General features: G+C 41.9%; 2 protein-coding genes across 2 annotated transcripts in view; both read left to right on the forward strand.

The window, feature by feature from the left end:
- The window catches only part of ENTPD3 (ectonucleoside triphosphate diphosphohydrolase 3), a 19,719-nt gene extending 7,091 nt beyond the window's left edge, over positions 1–12,628 (forward strand). The window contains exons 2-9 of the mRNA XM_009324164.1: positions 591–708; positions 4,303–4,453; positions 5,226–5,385; positions 7,491–7,721; positions 8,178–8,450; positions 8,548–8,658; positions 9,156–9,293; positions 12,395–12,628. Of these exons, the coding sequence (XP_009322439.1) occupies positions 591–708; positions 4,303–4,453; positions 5,226–5,385; positions 7,491–7,721; positions 8,178–8,450; positions 8,548–8,658; positions 9,156–9,293; positions 12,395–12,628 (1,416 nt within the window). The remainder of the gene's footprint in view (positions 1–590; positions 709–4,302; positions 4,454–5,225; positions 5,386–7,490; positions 7,722–8,177; positions 8,451–8,547; positions 8,659–9,155; positions 9,294–12,394) is intronic.
- Positions 12,629–17,583: 4,955 nt separating this feature from the next.
- The window catches only part of RPL14 (ribosomal protein L14), a 5,185-nt gene continuing 3,859 nt past the window's right edge, over positions 17,584–18,909 (forward strand). The window contains exons 1-2 of the mRNA XM_009324201.1: positions 17,584–17,603; positions 17,676–17,757. Coding sequence (XP_009322476.1) covers positions 17,584–17,603; positions 17,676–17,757 — 102 coding nt within the window. The remainder of the gene's footprint in view (positions 17,604–17,675; positions 17,758–18,909) is intronic.

The following is an 18,909-nucleotide window of genomic DNA, read 5'->3' on the forward strand; positions in this document are numbered from 1 at the left end:
GTTGTCTAACACTCTGGCACAGCCTGTTTTCAGTGACAAACTCTCAGGTGGACTGCCTAAACCACTCAAAGGGAGAGGTTTATGGGGCAGTTAGAAAAGAACCAGACTTGTTTCATCATTCTCACTGTGGAGTATTATGTACTTTACCTCTTTGCTCGTAGCTTTATGAATCCCTTGTGCATCCTTGAATCTAAAGCCTGTGCTTAGGTATCAAATAGTGCAGTGTCCAGGGAGTGTAGCTGGGATAATGGGAAATAAACTTGCCACAAAATCAGGTCCTAACACAGTATTACCTATGTGTCAGTGTGGATTTTGAACCTGATGCTGAAAGGAGATGAGCATTCTCCATCCCCACTGAATTCATTATTGAAGATACGTAGTGTGTTCTTTGTTTTGCAGCCAGATTCATTCTGTGCTTGGCTGTTGGATTCATGCCAAAGTGCCTAACACTAGAATTAATCTCTCTTACAAATATACTGTGCATACATTTTCTGAAGTGTTTGATGGTGCAAAGAAGTACAGCTGCATACGGGCCTTTAAGCTGTCACTGTTTGTTTCTTGATCTAATGTTGGGGTTTTTTTTTCCACAGTATGGAATAGTCCTTGATGCTGGATCCTCTCGGACTACAATCTACGTCTATGAATGGCCAGCAGAAAAAGAAAATGACACGGGAGTAGTAAGCCAAACCTTCAAGTGCAATGTGAAAGGTGAGCTCAAATAGAAGTTCCTTATTTCTTTCTAGCCTCCAAGAAGAGGTTGTCTGGAAGCTTATACTGTTTTTTTCCGCTGTGTTCCCTTTTCAGTGCTGGGGAGCAAGAACTGTTAAGACTCCTACTGATACAGCAGGGTGCTCTAATCTGCAACGGAGAGAGGAAATTGTAGCTAAACTTGATTTACTCTATTGCAGTGCATGTTTGGTACAGACAGAATTCAATCTACAGAGAATCAGGCCCTGTAAATGTTTAGTCCTTGTGCCCTGAAATAATTTATTTTAAAAGGAAAGTATAAAATATATTTAAAAATAGCTTGGAATAAAAAGTCTTTGAGAAGAATGGGGATCTAGCCCTTGTTAGATGTTAGCCATTAATTTTGGTGGAGGCAAAAATGGGTGTCAGCTATGCTATAGGAGTTTGACAAATTAGTTTTTATTTTCCAGAAGTCTTAGTGATGTTTAAAAACAAAATCTCTGCTGTTTGAGTCAGGTTTCCTAGAGAAACGAGGCTTATGCAGTTCTTCTGGAATTGTTCTGTAATTACTTGGAAAGAGGCAACCAAGGGGAAATTATGAAAGGCATGCAGAAGGTGAACAGGAAGAGCTTCTCCATACTACAGAACTAGGAAGCATCTAATAAAATTACCAAGTAAAATAGCTGAATTGCAAAACTGTTTCTGACAGGATGTCATAGTTGTATCAAATAATGCAGGTCTGGCCTTTGGCTCAGGAAGACCTGTAGTTGTGCACTGCTAGAAGGCATCCCACGACAAGTACCACTGGCTACCTGCCTTGTCTTTTGTCTGAGGTTTTGCATTGATTCCTCTCAGAGAGAGGACGCTTGACTAGACTGACTTTTGCTCACACTCCGGTATGGTTAAGTATATGTTCTAATAGCTTGTTGTGGATTCCTTCATAACAGCTTTTGAATCTCTTAGTGAACTTCAGTGACATTTGACTAAGCTTTCAAAGATACCAAAATTCCACACATTTTATGAAGACAGGTGGCCAGGCAGGGGAGAGAAATCCACATTATTAAACAGTAGCTAGTCTATAAGGGATTTCTGCGGGAAGTCAAACTTCGTAAATTCTGCTACTCTGAGTTAAATGAGCTTTAGATTATCCTCTAAGATACCGACTTCAGCAGTACTGCTTTGTTTAGTGTACTGGTTTGGGTTTGCAAGTTAGGTAAGAGGAGAAGGTGGGGCAACTCAGGAAGTCTCAGTGCAGATTTTGTTGATCTCTGATAATAACTGTGGTGTTCAAAGAGAATTTTTCCCTTTCTTTCTATCTCAGTCATGATCATGCAAAATCCTGCATCCCTCTTTGTGTCTGGAAATAGATGCTGGAGACGTAGCCATAGAGGTCCATGAGGAGATGAGAAGGCAGCAATGGTTTCTTAACAGCACCAACATTTCTATCTTCAGCATTAAATATATGTGTGAACATTCTTAGCAATTTTAAAACAAGGAAAGGAAAGCAAGTGTAACGTGCACAGAAGTAATGCACCGTCATGTGCCTGATGGTGTGTCCTTACAGACTGTAGGGAATGGCGGCCAGCCTGCTGAGGTGGGGGTTGCACTCTGCTAGGTCATGTCTTGACTCATTAGGAATGTTGCCTTTAGGAATTCTGGTGTGAGAAAAATGCACAGAGAAACTGCATTATTCTTCTCCTCAGAAAATGACAGACGAGTACTTTGTGAACTTGTTTTAATTGCTTTAGATTTTGTTTTACCTCTGGGGAATACAAAAAATTGCAAACCAGAGGAGTCCAAATTGCTGTGAACTGTTCAGGTCCAGAGGGGCCTTAACCATGGTCAACCAAAGTAGTCCTCATCCTCCCATCCTAGTGTATAAAATCACCAGGGTTCACTGTTCCAGTCTTGGGTGACTCTGCACTGGAGGAGACAGAAGGCTCAGGGGAGAGGTCCCCAACTAAGCTGTGGGGGGCAGTGGTGAACACCTGTCTGTTTCTTCAGTGACGCTCTAATTATAGCCTTAAGCACTTAAACTGGGGGACAGTTCTGGGCATAGTGAGAGGCGGACTTTCACATACCTACTGAACTTGAAAGTCAAATGATCAACTACTCTGTAAGTTCTGTGGTGGTTTTATGATTTCATTTCTGCCTTCATTAGGTACCTCTGCCCCTGTGTGTAGCAGCCAGCCCCAAATCAAAACCCTTTCTATATAGTGCAGTTAATCTGTCCTGGTCAGGCTCTAAGCAGCGGCAAAGCAGGCAGTTGTCCAGCCTGCTATGTCTGAACACTGAGAGATGGAGGTTGCTGCCAGCAAGGGAGCATGAGGCAACAGTAGCTGCTGAGGATGTAAAAGAGCAGTTGCTGCTCTGTTTTCTTCTGGTAACAGCTTTCCTTCCAGCTTCAGGCCTACCTGTGCTAGACTTCAGACTTTCTAAAAGTCTTATTCCAAACCAGGGCTGTGAACATCTAATGATGACATGGTAATGTTTATGTTTAAGTTCATACTGTGGGAAAGGGAGTAGTGGAGTGTGGGTGGAGTCTGTAAAGTCTTACATATTTTTTCTTCTGTTTGTATCAATGCAACGTGGCTGAACATAAATGATTTCTCATTTTAACTCTGTAAGAGCCACCTTTTGCTTAGCTTGGGATCAGAGAGATGTGATCCCAAGCTAAGCAAATGATGTTGTGAGAGAGATGGCTGTTACAGGAGAACTAGATGGAGTTTTGGCAGAGTTGTTCTCTGTGGGGCAATGGCTTCATGGGAATGCCTGGATTTCTCCCTGTGAAATTTCCTCAGCTAGGGAATTTTAGTAAGGAATGTTTTTATTAACACCTAAGTTGAGCCTGAACAAGTTGAGGTCCTGCTGGTCCTTGGGAGTGTTGAGCAAGGGAGGAAAGACTTTGATGTTAATTGTTCAAATAGTTATGCCTTATGCAGCACGGTGTAACTCTCATTCCTGTTGTCTGAAGGCTTTGGAAATTTGGAAAAACCGTGAAATACTTAGTAGTTAGTGCACCAGCCTGGACTTGGACCTCTATGACTTCAAGAGCTGTTTGTGTGCATCTTGAAATTTCACCAGCAATTCCTTGCAGAAGCTTCTCATTTTATTTTCAGTTGAGAGCAGTGAGCTGTAGAGGTGCCATGGTGTCTACGACAGATGTGGCAAACCAGATTAGGAAATCTTTGTCTTAGGTTGTGGAAGGAGGGATTTTCTATGCTTTAGCAGATCAGAGAAATTTTACATCCATTAGACATGATATTTTCTAAAGCATCTGCCATGAGTAAACCTATTTTCCTCATGAATATAGCAATGCTGTCATTGTGGTGTTATATGGTTATACTGTATATCTTACTCTAGGTATGGTACTATAGGTGTATATGTATACATATGGAAATACAGGCAAACAGTTTGCAAGATCTTCTCTGTCTCACACAGCTGAGACAGTCACTACATTTATTCCTTAAGCACTCGTAGTTTTCAAGCATCCTATCCTTGTTTGCAATTACAGGAGGGAAGGGGGGAATCTCTTTCTCTTAACACCTGCTTGCTAATTGGGCTAATTTGTAGTTGGCAAAGCAGAATGAAATCAATCTCCTTGTTCTCTTTTAGGCCCTGGTATATCCAGCTATGAGAGTAACCCAGGAGCTCTTGCCAAACCCTTTGATGACTGTCTGAATGAAGTCAAGGAGAGAATACCAGTCCATCTGCATAAAACCACTTCTGTTTATCTGGGGGCTACAGCTGGCATGAGACTATTGAGGTATGGCAGAAATTTGAACTCCTCTGTATGTGTACTAGCATAGCAGTTTGTGAAAACAGAATGTGAAAAATGTACTGGACACATTTTTATCCATTGGAAATTGGCCATCTCAAAAGGAAATAGAGCCCAGCCAATTTAATTTAATTAACTTTTTTGATAGGGATAGCGGGGCTGTACAAAAATCCTCTGTAACGCCATATTGAAAAGAAATGCTTGATTTATTCTGGAGAAGGCAAGAGTTAAATTTTCTCTTCCATATCTGTCTTAAAATTCAGTGTTATGTAAGCAGATAATGTTTGTGCGTATCTGTGGGCAGCTAAGGCAGATTAAAGCTAGACACTGCAGCGTTTTCTGAGTGTGAATGTGGTGTAATGTGGCTTTTGGGGTCTGTCTGTAGCTTTAGCCCTGGCACAAACTGGCTTTTTATGTTTGTTCTGTGGCTAAACAGAGTGGGAAGAAAGGCTCTAGGACTGTTTTAACCGGCAGCTATCACATAAGCACTCAGTTCACTAAAAAGAAAAGTATATATAAGAAACAAAACACCCATGAACTTGTATGATAAAGGGTGAAGTTTGTACATAGTGGGGGAGTTGCTTGCTGAAACAATGCTGGATACTTGGCTGTTCCCTATCATAAGCTTCCCCTTTAGGGAAACAATGTCTATTTTTTATTAGGTGATTGTAGGAGTTTTCTTGAATTGCTGGTCAGTGAACAATACACATTAAATTGCCTTTCCAGATGCTCAGTGTCTCATGTTTTGTGAATTGCTTAGGTTGCAAAATGAAACGGCAGCCAATGAAGTCCTTGCAAGCGTTCAAAACTACTTCAGAGCACAACCTTTTGAATTTAGGGGTGCGCAAATCATAACTGGGCCAGAGGAAGGGGTGTATGGATGGATAACAGCAAACTATTTAATGGGCAATTTCTTAGAGGTGTGTGGAAAAAAACTGCATGCTTTTCTTTTCACTCTTTCTTATAAATTAGAAGTTTGAGGGGACATGCCTGTTAAAACATCATAACTATAACTTCAATTTTGCACTCAAATATATAACAGGGTCTTTTTGTGGCAGTAATAGAACTAAGCAAACATAAATCAAAGAATATGATGTTACAGGGATGTGATATGGCAAAGGTAAAATTGTTGATCCACAAAACAGGGCTCATCCCTAAATGACATCGGATACCTTATCTAGAAACAGAAGTTGCATTGCTCTTAAATGCATTGGTATGTTAAGTGTGACAGGTGTTGATTGTCTTGACAGTGGTGCCAACTAAAGACATTTTCTTCTGCTTTTCTGTGACTTCCTCAGGTGGTTGCTGTCCCTGCCGCTCTACTGGCGAAGGATCTGCACAGCTTAGGGGTCTCCAAATTGTTTGGCCGTGTTGGCTCACTTGTCTTAAGCAGACAAGACTGTTTGAAGCAGTGAAGGTGGTTAAGTTGATGTGGCCAAATGTGCCTCAGCTGAGCCAGAAATCTCTCATATACAGTTCATTCCAATACTGCTGGAAAGCTGCAGGCTATGAACAGTGGGCTGTGGTACCAACTGTCTTATGCAGAAAAAGTGATACCAATATAAAGATACTTATGCTGTCCTTGAACTCAGAATAGGGTCAGGCAGGAGCCTCATAGCAGAGAGGGAGTCAAATGTGTTGGAAGATCCCTTTTTATATATAGATACTCAGTATAATTTCATTCCCAGTAAAAGCTGTACCAAGATGATCAGCAACTGCTCATCTGCATTCATGGCAGCACTGTGCTGCCCTTAGCATTAACTGCACTTCTTCCAACCTCGCTAGGTTGAAAGAAATTTCAGCCAAACCCCTGAGTATTGTTAGCTGTCCTGGTTGAATGGGTCCTGTTAGATCGTGGCAATTAATAAGCAGGAATTAGTTGATGGTGATCTGAGTGATAGCTCATGGTGAATGCATTGTTGACTCTTGCAAAGTTAAGAAAATCGGTATTGGAATCACACGTTCTGGAAGAGTTTTTCTCATTGTGTGCATTTCGTGCAACAAAAATGACGTCATGAACTTCAGGGTGATGTCAGTCTTCTACCACATGAATTTTAATAATCCAAATATCAAATTCCATATGCTAGATTCATAAGGACCACTGAAGGGACTGCAAGACGCTGTGAAGCCAGTTTAATATAGTGAGTTGTGTGAAGACTTATGTGTGGAATATTGCTAGTAGGAGAGAGAAATTTTCACCACTCTTGTGACAGTGGGCTAAGAGTCAAATTCTGCTAGGGGCTGTTAATGGGAATCTTTCACTGTAGAATTTTCTTGTGACTATATTTGCTAGCCCATAAGGTTTCTTTTCCCTTCTTGTGTATACATTCATATCATCATGCTCAGTAAATAATACTACAGTAAATATTGAGATAGATAATCATACAAAATCTATATTCTGTGCTGTGACTGTGTTGATTAAATACAGAATTTGGGTGGATGTTTTGGGTAATAGGGAAAAATGCCAGCTGAATGGATCAGATTTATTGCTGCTGCAGTTTCAGTGAAGAAAATGTGCAGATTAGGGGTCCTTGTTCTTTTGACTTTGATGGAGCTTTCATTTGACTTTTCTGTGTTTTTCACTCTATTTTCACTTCCTTTTTCTGTGTGTTCTCTTAATATTCTATTCCTTTAATAATTCTTCTTGCCTTGAAATAAGCAAATCTTCATACTATTTCCATCCAGATTTGTTCAAGATCTCATGGGTATCTGGACTTCAATTCCCTGCGTTCCAGTACAGATACTGATCTGGCTAGTCCTGTGCTTTGATCATTGTGCTGTCCTCTGAGTTGAAAGCTATGCTGCATTCCTTTTTCCATCTTTCAAGATCGTTTCACTCTGTGAAAGTACATCCCTCTTATGTAAAAAACATCTGCATGTTTCCTCAGAGCTAAGATTTTTTTGGAAAGGGTGCAGGACAAAGAGGGGTGGAAATCTCAAAAAGTTAAGTAAAGAGTAGAAAAGCTTGAAGGGAGAACAAGCAGATGATATTTCCAATTAGCCTTGTTTTTATTTTTACATGTAGAGAAACCTTTGGAGGACATGGGTCCGTCCTTACAGAAAGGAGACTATGGGTGCACTGGATCTTGGAGGAGCTTCCACTCAAATTTCATTTATCCCAGAGGACTCTCAGGAGAACTTTAATAGCACCTTGCAAGTGAAGTTGTATGGTTACAACTACAATGTCTACACTCACAGCTTCCAGTGCTACGGGAGAGATGAAGCTGAGAAAAGGCTTTTAGCATTGCTGCTCCAGGTCTGTTTAAGACCCTTTGCTATGTTGCTCTTGCAAGTGTTCAGTAATTGTCTGAGCAGGTTCTCAGGCTTGTGTTCGCTTCCCTTTGGTGGAATTTGGAGACCCCAATAAGAGCTCTGTTGTACTTAGTTGTGGACAAACGCACGTCGGTTTCATACGAAGATCTTCATATTAAAAATTGGTGAGAGTTCTATACTATTTGACAAAAAGGCCCAACTAGTCCTGTAAGTGTTTTGCTGATCTTGCCAATGATTTTTTGAGAAAGTAGTTTCTATGAATTGCAATGATCAGCAATGTTGTACTGATCAGCCATGACAGAGAAGAGAACAAAAATACATGCATATGTGGTTTAAAAATATTCCCGTAGTTAATGTCGCATTAGGTCTTTCTTACTTTGAGTAGCCTTTATTGTTTGGGGTTTTTTGTTAGTTTGGTTTTTTTTTTTTTTCCCCCCAGAAATCAAACACCAGTTCCAATCTGGATAATCCATGTTACCCTCAGAATTATAATACTGCATTAACGATGAAGTACTTCTCTGGCAGCCTTTGTACGCAGTCTCTGAGACCAGCAAATTACTACCCAAACCAGCTTGTGAACTTCCGTGGAACAGGAGACCCAGGTCTGTGCCAGGAGATGGTTTCTTTATTGTTTAACTTCACTGCTTGCAGAGACAGAGAAGACTGTCCATTTAATGGAATACATCAGCCAAAAGTTAAAGGGAATTTTGTGGTAGGTTTGCAAACACAGCATTTCTTTTTGAGCTTGCTTGCTTTTGATTTCTGTAGTTCTGAAAGTAACAGGCCTGTCATTTACTCCTTTTCTACAGGCTTTCTCAGGATTCTACTATACAATTAACGCTTTGAATTTATCTGGGCACTTTTCCCTAGCTGACTTCAATACAAGTATGTGGTTTTTCTGTTCCCAGAGCTGGGCGCAGGTAAGTGGGTTGTTTGGTTTGGGTTTTTTTTTTCTTTTTTTCTTTTGTATCTGTAAAAGGGAGATATAAAAAGAATCTGGACTGGACAAGTATTCGGAACTTTTCAGAAGGTCTGTATCAACCTCAACATTTGTTTTCCCACTGTGCTTCAAACCATGTAGTATTTCTAGCATGCTTAAACTTGGACTAGGTTTTGAAATTTCATTTCACAGTTTTAACCATGCTGTAAAGATGACATGGAAAATTTAGGAACCATAACATCCTCAATCTTTTGTGTGCAGTTTTATGTTTATTTTCATTTTTTACCACATAAGGTATATCACTGTCAGGGTCTTTCTTTTTCTAAATCTCTGTATCTAGTTGTCTACAACTTTACTTGGTGTTTCTGAAAAATGCTAATAAATTCTAATTCGAATCCAAAGTATTCTCTAGTTATAAAAACCAAAAGCATTTGTTTTTCATAATTTACATGTTTTTAAAAAACCTTTTGCTTTCAGCTCCAGTTTATGCTGCCTAAATTTGAAGAAATATATGCTAGATCCTACTGTTTTTCAGCCAATTTCATTTATTACTTGCTTGCACGTGGTTACAACTTTGATGCAGAAACTTGGCCACAGATACATTTTCAAAAGGAGGTGAGTGATAATCATTTCCTCTTACTGTTATTTTAATCCAAAGAAGTTTAGAAGGAGACAGAAGATGCAGCAGCCTACAAAAATGTAATGGTCATAAACAGCCTTTGTAAATGACTGTCAAATGTTTGGCATAAGACAAAGCCACTTTTCAAGCCTCAGTAGCAATTTCAGCCTGGTTCCAGGGGTTGCAGCATTACTTGGAGATGCTGCCTAGATTCTTTTGAAGATCTTTAAGAAAGGATCAAATAATTGTGTTTTAAACCTTGCCCCAGGTTGTTGAAGTAGTGGCTTGCTCTAGGCAGTGATCTGCCTGAAACACCTCGCAGGTCAAGGTCAGTTTGAGCTAACCCTGCTGAGCTGGATGGGAGAACTCCCGCTTTTCTGTCTGCTGGCAGAGCCTTGGGGGAACCGGCAGAGCTGGCTTATAGTCAGTGAGTGGTGATGAAACAACTAGAGCAGTTTTCATCCTCAGCTGGCACATCCATCTGTGCTGTAATCTGGTTCTCTGGAATAAGAATGTATGTTGATGGGGTATTGGCGTTCAGCTGGCAGAGAGAGGTGGCTTACAACGTTTGTGTAACAGCTGCATTTCTCTCTTCCCTGACCTCAGTTTTTTTCTCCTAAAAAACAGAGTACTTGGAATGAACTTGTGTATATCCATTCTGAAGCTACTGCTAAGAAATCTTTGCTTCCAAATCAGAAGGCATGGCCACTATCTAAGCTTAGCTGTTACATCAAGAAGTGTGCTCCCCACAGTGCTCTGTGACTCCATCCTTTCCTCTGCTACTGTACAGAGCCTTATTCTAAAACCTTGTCCCAGACTGTCTCTTAATCTCCGTACAGTTTGGAAATGCTTCAGCACTTGCATGCAAAACCAACAAAAGAATAGGTTGTAGATCTTCACAGAGTATTCTTAAATGTAGCATATGCTGGCAAGCTGTGAGTGAGAAATCATAAGCAATGTTTTCTGAACAGTCATATCTATTACTGGTGCACTAAGGAATCAAGTAGGATTTTCTTGCCTTATTTTGTCCTCTGGTGGACAACCATTAGCAGCTCTGGAGGAGTGTCCAGAGTTTAGCCCTTCTACAAAGAAATCGGCATAGAGCTTACTTCGGGATCTTAATCTGGACCTGGTGGGGAGTGGATTTGCCTTGATATTTAAATATATCTTGTATTGTCCCCAGCAGATAGGAGCAGCCAAACACAGCAACATTTTTCTGTATTTAGCCAAGACTATAAAAATACTGAGCAAAATAAAACCCCAAAAGGCTTATTTGAAATTAACACCTTTGTTACCTAGATTTTGCACGAGGGTAATCATGAAACTCCAAAAGGAAAAACTACATTCTCTTGATTAGATCTGCCCTACTAAAATAATAAGATCTGATGTTAACTGATCAGCTAAGCTACCCCAGAGATAACAGCACAGTTTCTCCAAGAGTGGAGGGTGGGTTTTTTTGCCTATGCTAGGAGTATATTTCCTTTTAACTAGTGAACACAACCAATGAAAAGAACCTTAACCCAGTGCTAAGATCTGGGCGAGATCTAGAGCTAGATGATTTGCAAAAGTTCTAAACCTCATAATGAGAGTTTTTCCCCTCTCTCAGCAATGAAAAACCACCTTGATCCATCTTACCTCCTTGCTCACCTGTCGTATTCCAGTTCCTGTTGCTGTAGCTTTCTTTCTATCAGTTAAACAAAAGGTATTAGGATATACACAGCTACAAAAAGGACCAAATATTATAGGCCGTTGTGGTCTCCTACAACCAGTGGCTGACTGCTTAAAACTGTTCATTGAAGACATTAAATCATTTATTAAAGTTCATCCCTCAACTTCATCATGATGCTTTTTATACATGAATAACCAAAGAGGTTGGTTTCCTAAATTTACTTTCCCAAATTTAAGCAAACTACTTACGGGCAGCCATTCATGAGTTGCGGAGTGGGATGACCTGTAATAAAGATGGAAAGCCAAATGAGTTTGGAAGAGCTGGTTGGTTGTAGAAAAACGCAACTTCAGCTTTGTCTGTCCTGTAGTATACCCTAGAACTACCCGGAGTGATTTGAAAGTGGTGCAGGCCCTTTGAAAAAGAAAGCAACCTATGCTGGAGTGTAAACCAAATACATATCTTGTAGCTGGCCCTCTAGGCTAGCCTTTGTTTAATGAGTTCCACTGATGTCTCTTAAGTGCCCTCCCCGCCCATATTTTTTCACTCTGTTTAACAATGGATTTTTTTTTTTTAAGTTGTGGTTTGACTTGTAGGAGGCAGTGATGTGTACTTATATGTTTTATATAAATAGGCAAGCCATTATTGGAGCCTGGGCATGTGGGAGGAAGACAAGGGACACTCTGTCTTCACCCTTTGATCCTGTGCTTATCAAGTGGCAGGATGATGATTTAATGAAAAAGACAGTGGAAAATTGATAAAATCTGTTGCTCAGATTAGAAGTGGGGAAAGAGAGCAAAGCAGGAGGACCATGCAGCAAATACAAATGTACCCCCTTTGCTTTTGTTTTACTTGTTCCTCAGTAATTTTTCACTTATGTTTATTTTTTAAATGGAAGAGCCTAGTGCTGGTTCATTTGCAGGCACAAAACCAACCATGGAACAAAAGACGATGAATAGAGTTCCTGCTTTGGGGACTTTACCCTGGCTGCCTCTTTGTCTATGTCGGTGGGACTCTTTTGTGGCTTTTTTTGTTTGCTTGAACTAAGTAACATCCTAGGATTTGGCTAAGATGAGGGGCTAATTCTAGGAATTAGCACAGTAGTACTGATTTTTTTTTTTTTTTAAAGTGTGTTTCTTGCACAGAAAATCCTGTAACTGGCTGTCTGCATATATACCACACATCCTTGTACCCATGCATCTAATACCTGTGTCTCACTTCTTTAGCCTAATGACCAATTTTATTAGCATCCTCTGGAACTACCAAAAAAGGGTAATTTAAAATGGTTCTGTATCTTCTTTGTATACTCCACCAACGTTTTTTCCTTGCTAACTTAAAGGGCAGTTGCCAGCATCAGCAGTTGAGCTTTTGGAACCTCTTTTCTTTGACTGAAAAGTCCATGGGAATAGGACTCTTTTGTCTTTATTTCAGGTTGGTAACAGCAGTATAGCATGGTCACTCGGTTACATGTTAAGCCTCACGAACATGATTCCAGCAGAAGGCAAGCTGATCCAATTACCTCTGAAACCTTCCTTGTTTGCGGGGCTCCTCGTCTTCCTCACAGCTATGGCGTTGTTGTGTCTTCTCTTCCTTGTTTACTTGTGTATTGTATCACATAATCGGAAGAACATCAGTCGTGTTGAACACGTATTTATTCCAGAATGAATGAACTTTACTGAAGACAAACCAAGAATTTTATAGTGCTATTAAGTTAAGTAGGACTTTATTTTTGAAAAATGGAAAGCGAAATAAAGACAGGCAAAAAGACTTCAGGACCAGAAGCATAAATAGAGAAGAGAGACAAAGGAATCTGTGATATGGTGAATTGGAGTGCTTTTGAAATATTTTGGCAATTGTTTCTGTAAAACTAGTTTGTCCAGTTTGCTGCAGAGAAAACATGGACAGATATGTCACTTTGCTTGATAAAGGATGCATAGCCTTTTCCTGCCAGGTACGTATTATTTTTTTGTTCATTAACTCTGCGCTAACTGGTAAACTCAAGTGGTGATGGATTTGATCATGGTGGCGGTTGTTTAAGATAAAATTAAACAAGTCAGTAGGAATTGTGGGAGGCAGGAACATGGTAGCTGTTCTCGTGTGCAGTGCTGACACTAAAAGCCCCCAAATAATCTAATTTCTGAAAGTGGAACAAGCACTGGGTAACGACAGGAACTGAAAGGAACAGCTGGGATAGAATTGTTTTTACTGCTGTTCCAAACTGATTGATCCCCACCACATAAAGGTGTAATAAACTGCCAACACCTCTCAGAACTTTCAAGCCTGTCTTAAAACCGAGCTCTATCTTTCGGTACCATGGAGACCTCATGGAGTACCATGCCTCTGCTATGGTACATAAGATTTGCTTTGAAGGTGGAACAAAATGCTTTCACACTTTAGTAACTGAACCTAAATTTAAATGTCTCATAGTTACCTCCAGAAGCCACTAGAGTTTTCGGTGTCCTTTTCTCTAACTTTCACAGAAATACTTTTTGTAGGTTCTCATACTGAAACAGCAACCTGTATTCCCCGCATATTGTTGATCTCAGACAGTTGCAGTCAGTACTGACTTGTCATGTGCGTGTTATTTCAATTGTCTGGATAGAGTCTCAGACCTGGGACCTTCTGAAGCATTAACATGTTAAACCCTTCATTCAAGGCCAAGAGGAATAGGAGCCAGTCTGCAGGCCAGCGGAACACCCCTTCTGTAGTGGGTTTGGGAACACGTTGCTGGAGCTGCAATCATGGCTGTAGTGCCTTGATCAGCCTTTCCACTGTCCTGGCCTCAGTGTTCCTTCAGCAACAGTAGGATCTACCTAGTGGATGCTTCTGTCAAACTCATTGACTCCAGAGCTTTCCTGGAAGTGCTGCTGCCTTCGTGCTCCAAACAGCTGACTTCCTTGAAAGCCCAGGCATTCTTCACCAAACCTCTCATTCCCTTAAATCGTAAAACTACAATTTTACCCACTGCTCGAGGAGTTCTTCATGGCCAGTGCCCCTTTTACCTGCCTGTCTTTTGTATAGCTTTGGTCTTCAGCTGGCTTCTGAAGTAACCCTTGAAAAAGCCTCCTGCCACATCATCTGCCGTCTCTTCCCTTTGTACGCTGTTTCTGTTAATTCCTCTTAATATTGCTGTAACATGATCTGTGAAGCTGCAAGGGGAATACATCTGAAGGGCCTTAGAGTTAGCAGAAAGAAGGGATCGTTGTACTCTTCAGGACCTGCAAGAGGAGAAAAGAGCATCTCTGCTTCACTTCCCTCCTCCCCTTCTACCATCTCCTTTCGCCCAGATTCAGTACCTACATGGAGTCCCGTATTTCCCCAAATGCCTTATGAATGGCTACTGCCAGTCACTTTAATACCTTCCTCCCTCTCCATCTTCTCAGGATTGCTTCCCTCTGTGTGTAGTTTCCCTTGCTTGCTTGCGTCTTTTCTCTCTGAAGGGATGGCTGCTCATTTCGTGCATGGAGCTTTTCAGCGTGAGAAAGTAAAAACTAAAAGGGAGATTACCATATTCAACATCTATTGCTAACAAGCTAAAGCCTGTGAGGCCGCACGAGTAGTAATAAACCTGTGTGGAAACCACATGTAAGAGATCTACTTGTTGATGCATACACTCAAAAGTCAAGTTAACATTGGATTATGAATTCCAATGGCACATAATGTGTTTTCTGTCCCAACTTCATCTATTCCCCCTATTGGTTAGGCTGTGAGATAGGAGAACAGTGGCCAGTATTTTTAGCCATGAATATTTTCAATTTGTGTCTTTTGTTTCTATATCACCTTCTTACTTTCAGGTTTGACGGTGGGGTTGGGGTTTTGTTTTCTTTCATTTTTCACAGGCTGGTAGATGATTTGAAAGGAACTAAATATCTTTTTAAATGGAAAAAAAGAAAAAAAAAAAAAGAAAAAAGTTAGTGATTTTTCAAAAGGATCAGCAGTGAGGGCTTTGTCCCCTCTCTGTTAGTATTCTACTATGTCCTGTCAGTCTTACTGGAGTAGCAGTACTTAAAATAAGGCAGAAGGTATTACAAGATGATGAAGTGTTCTGTGGCACCCAAGTCACATCTGATAAAACAAAATTTACTTCAGAATGCATGGACATTACAGAGGATGGTGTGAGATAAAACCTTATCTTATTTTGTGTGATTGATCTGGAACTGCAGTAAAGGGTAAAAAAAGACAGTTGGATGACACCATTAAAATGTTTTCTTCAGCTGTTAAATTTCTGCTGAAAATTATGTTCTGGGATGTTTACTTGCCCTATAAAACCTTTGCTTTGCTTTGCTTTGCTTGTGAATGGCAGGGCTGTTCAGATGTGGTTTTGCACAAATGGAGCATGCTTGGAAGTTAGTCTCCTTAGAGTTGGCAGCTAAAGAACAAGTAAACTTGTTCAAAAATCATTCAGACTTCCAGATGTACTTGGATCGAGCCAGTATCTGTTCAAAGAATGCCTTCCCTCCATGACTCACCTTCTGTTTTCCTTTTTCAGTAGTTTCTTCTTCTCCCTATTTATATAATCTCCCTCCTGTATCACCGGGATACCCACCTGCTCAGTCTTCTCTCTCCTGCCGGTTTCAGCCAGGAAGGCTGGAACTGTTGAACTTCCAGCCAGGCAGCTGCAGCGCCACAGCTTACAGCTTCTTCCGAGCCAGCACTGTGGCTGCTGCTCAGCTTTTCAGTAAAAAAACCACGGCTCGGACACGCAGCCAGCTTGGCTGCCCTCGGCTGTAGTGGTTGCTTCTGTAGGGGAGGTGAGGCAATGGGGATGGTAATGGCTTCGGTAACCATAGCTAAATCCTCCCCCGGGTGTGAGTCGGAACCAGATCAACGGGTGTAACGTTGTCCTGTCATCTAGAACTGAACAGACCTCTGGGAGAGCCAGTGTAGTGAACAGCATTTGGGAATGTGTGCAAACTATAGGTCATTTATCTTTTTATACTCTTTACTGCCTGCTTATGAAGATTAATAAAATTGTGAAAAGCTAAAGCTAAGTGTACTTTTTATTTTTTATTTGCCCAGTATCAATATTTTCATCCTGGTAGACAAGTTTTTCTTCTTAGAGGGATAGGAAATCTCTGAAATGCTTTTCTGGGGGATGGAAATTTGCAAGCTGCAAAACTGATCCTGTGAGATTCTGGAGTGGACAGTGCTCGTTATCTCCAGAATCCATATTCTCAGCGAGGAAACCCTGATGGTTAAAACCAAGCCACTCTTCTGATTTTTTTTTTTTTCCCTATTTACGCAACACACATAAACAACTTCCACGTTTAAACACTGTTAACATTTCACTCAGGGACACCGACGCTTTTTAGGACTTAATCCAGGTTCACTGCTGTAATGTAGATCCGAAAGCTTATGTGCCAAAGAGAAGCAGCAATTCCCAGTTATCCAAGACAGTTAATCGAGATACAGATTGGTTAGAGAAAGAACTGTCGGGCATTGGGAATAGGGGACCCGATTATGTAATATGAAAAACCTCATCTGTGGAGAAACAGCAAGAAATTAATCCACCAGAAGAAAGAGATGAGAAATGAAATGCATATGGACATTTCTGAACGGGGGGGCAAAGGTGCCAAACCTCTGGCGAAGCAATACGCAACAATGTACGCTCCCTTGGATAGCAGTGAAGGCACTGTATCACAAAAAGTCCTCACCTATACTTAACTTACCAGCGTTCTTCCGTGTCCGAAGAGGAAAGCGGTATCTAGTTACTGGCTCAGCAACGTTTGTGCAGGCCTACTGTATGTTTTTAAAAGTGTATTCATGGGAGATGATGTTTTTAACTCCTGAATTGTTTTCAGTGTTTGATGTTAAGGCAGAGCCCAAGTTTGGTGTTTTTTATGATGCCTCTTCCAGTTGTTTATGATATTAACGGATGCAGAAATGGATGCATGCATGCAAATTACAGTTAATGTAGAACAGATGCAACCCTCACATACTCAGTGAGTCATCAATGCAGTCACTAGTGACATTTGAGTATCTCTACCATAAAACATGCAAAGGTCATTAAAGACCGAGATTTTAGGTAACCTCCTTTCCTCTTAAGTAGTACTGGAGAGTAATAGTAGATCAAATGAAGAAAATGAAAAATACTGTTTTTCCAAATGACTTCCAAATGGAAGAATCCAAAGTCGTCATCTTCTACTGACTTGACCTAGAACATGTTGTTTAAAAATAACTGGTTTAATACATGTATTAATATATTACCATTGTAAAGCACAGTAAAATAATATCGCTATAACGGTATTCTGGTTGGGACTTTCAAAAATACCCGATGGAGTTAAGTGCTCATTAACATTTTAATGATCCATTTCCCTGAGCGGTTGCATAAAATACCTGCACCATTTAAAGCTGCTTAAGTGCATTTTTTACTCGCTCTCTTTTATTACAAAAGCAAAGCTGTACAAACAATAAACACGCCGCTTTAGACAGCTGAATTGGGATGTTTCGTTCCACTGTTGACAGAAGATCCAGAAGAACGAAGGTCAGACCTACGTTCCAGCAGTGCTCTGCAGTACGTTTTGCTTACGCTTCGCTACTCGCAAAGCTCCTCTTCTCATAACAAACGTTTTGGCTGACATTTACGCGAGTGAAAATCCTGCAAACTGCGATCCGCACGCATGTCCGTATCTCGATGCGTGTACGTCAAAGCCAGCCCAGTCAGCTGACACTCGCCCACGGAGCTTTTCTGCCGTGCCCTGACGGTCCGCAGGGCCCCTGACCGCCTGCCCTCCCTCGGCCGCAGCGCTGCTTGGCAGAGCGGCAAGAGCAGCGAGGGCTGTGGGGAGCTCCGGGTGAGAGGCCAGGCTGGGCCCCTGCAGCGCCGGGAGGATGCTCGTTGGCCGGTTGTCCCGTGGAACGTCTCCCCACCCGGCACGCCGTCTCTGCAGCCCTGCGCGAGGTTGGAAAGGTCCGTCCTGCACGGACCGCGGAGAGCTCGCGCTGTGTCTTTGCTCCCTAGGAAATGCCATTCACGTGGCAAGAGGCACCAAGCAGTAAAACAAGAGCTGTCCTGCACTCGTCTCCGGAGCTCAGAGGTGACACGGTCCAAGAACAGAACGAACACATTCTGCCGGCAGCGCGCGTGTGCGTCTGTGACGCCAGCGCCAGCGCAACCCCTTCTGCCGCAGGCGGCAGGACGTGACTCACTGTTAACAGCACAGGCCAGACGCTCGACTTCTGCACCAAGGGCGCTACCTGTCCCTCTGTGCGGCGGTGCATGTCATGCGGAGCCCATCGAACGTTCCTTTTGTTTTCAAACCACGAGCCTTTCGCCATCAGGTGGCATCACCTGCCACGCTGGATCATAATGCTGGTTTTACCCTCTCTCAAAGTTTGTTCTGAATGTGTGCTCCTGTCTCCTTCCCAAGCCCATGTTGCATTTGTCCTGTTGTTTCCAGCGTACCCTTGTATCCCTGCGTGCTGCCGAGCTGCTCTTTCAAATTAGAGTAGTTAATTTAAAGAGTGGTTAAACATTGGAAGAGGCTGCCCAGGGAAGTGGTTGAGTCCCCATCCCTGGAGGTATTTAAAAGACGGGTAGATGAGGCGCTTAGGGACATGGTTTAGTGGGCATGGTGGTGTTGGGTTGATGGTTGGACTCGATGATCTTGGAGGTCTCTTCCAACCTGAACGATTCTATGATTCTATGATTAGGGGCCAGTTCTGCACTGTGATACGAAAAACCACGCCCAATCTTGGTGTGTTTTTACTCATCCCCTCTACAAAGTGTTCTGCCTTTCCAAGAGAAGGATGGTTTTAACAAATTGTCTCAGAGCGCGCTGGTTGTGCTCCGCCGACTTTCTCCGGAGCTCACCAGCTCTGCCACAGCACAGACACGGCCTCTGGGCTGGCTGTCCTCTCCACTATGCCTCTGCCACCGGGGCTGGAACCAAAACCGCTCCCTTGCCCGCAGCCAGCCGCCGGGCCGGAGCACCGAGGCTGTCCTT

Source organism: Pygoscelis adeliae, unplaced genomic scaffold (assembly GCF_000699105.1).
Source record: "Pygoscelis adeliae isolate BGI_AS28 unplaced genomic scaffold, ASM69910v1 Scaffold25, whole genome shotgun sequence".
Classification (NCBI taxonomy): Eukaryota; Metazoa; Chordata; class Aves; order Sphenisciformes; family Spheniscidae; genus Pygoscelis; species Pygoscelis adeliae.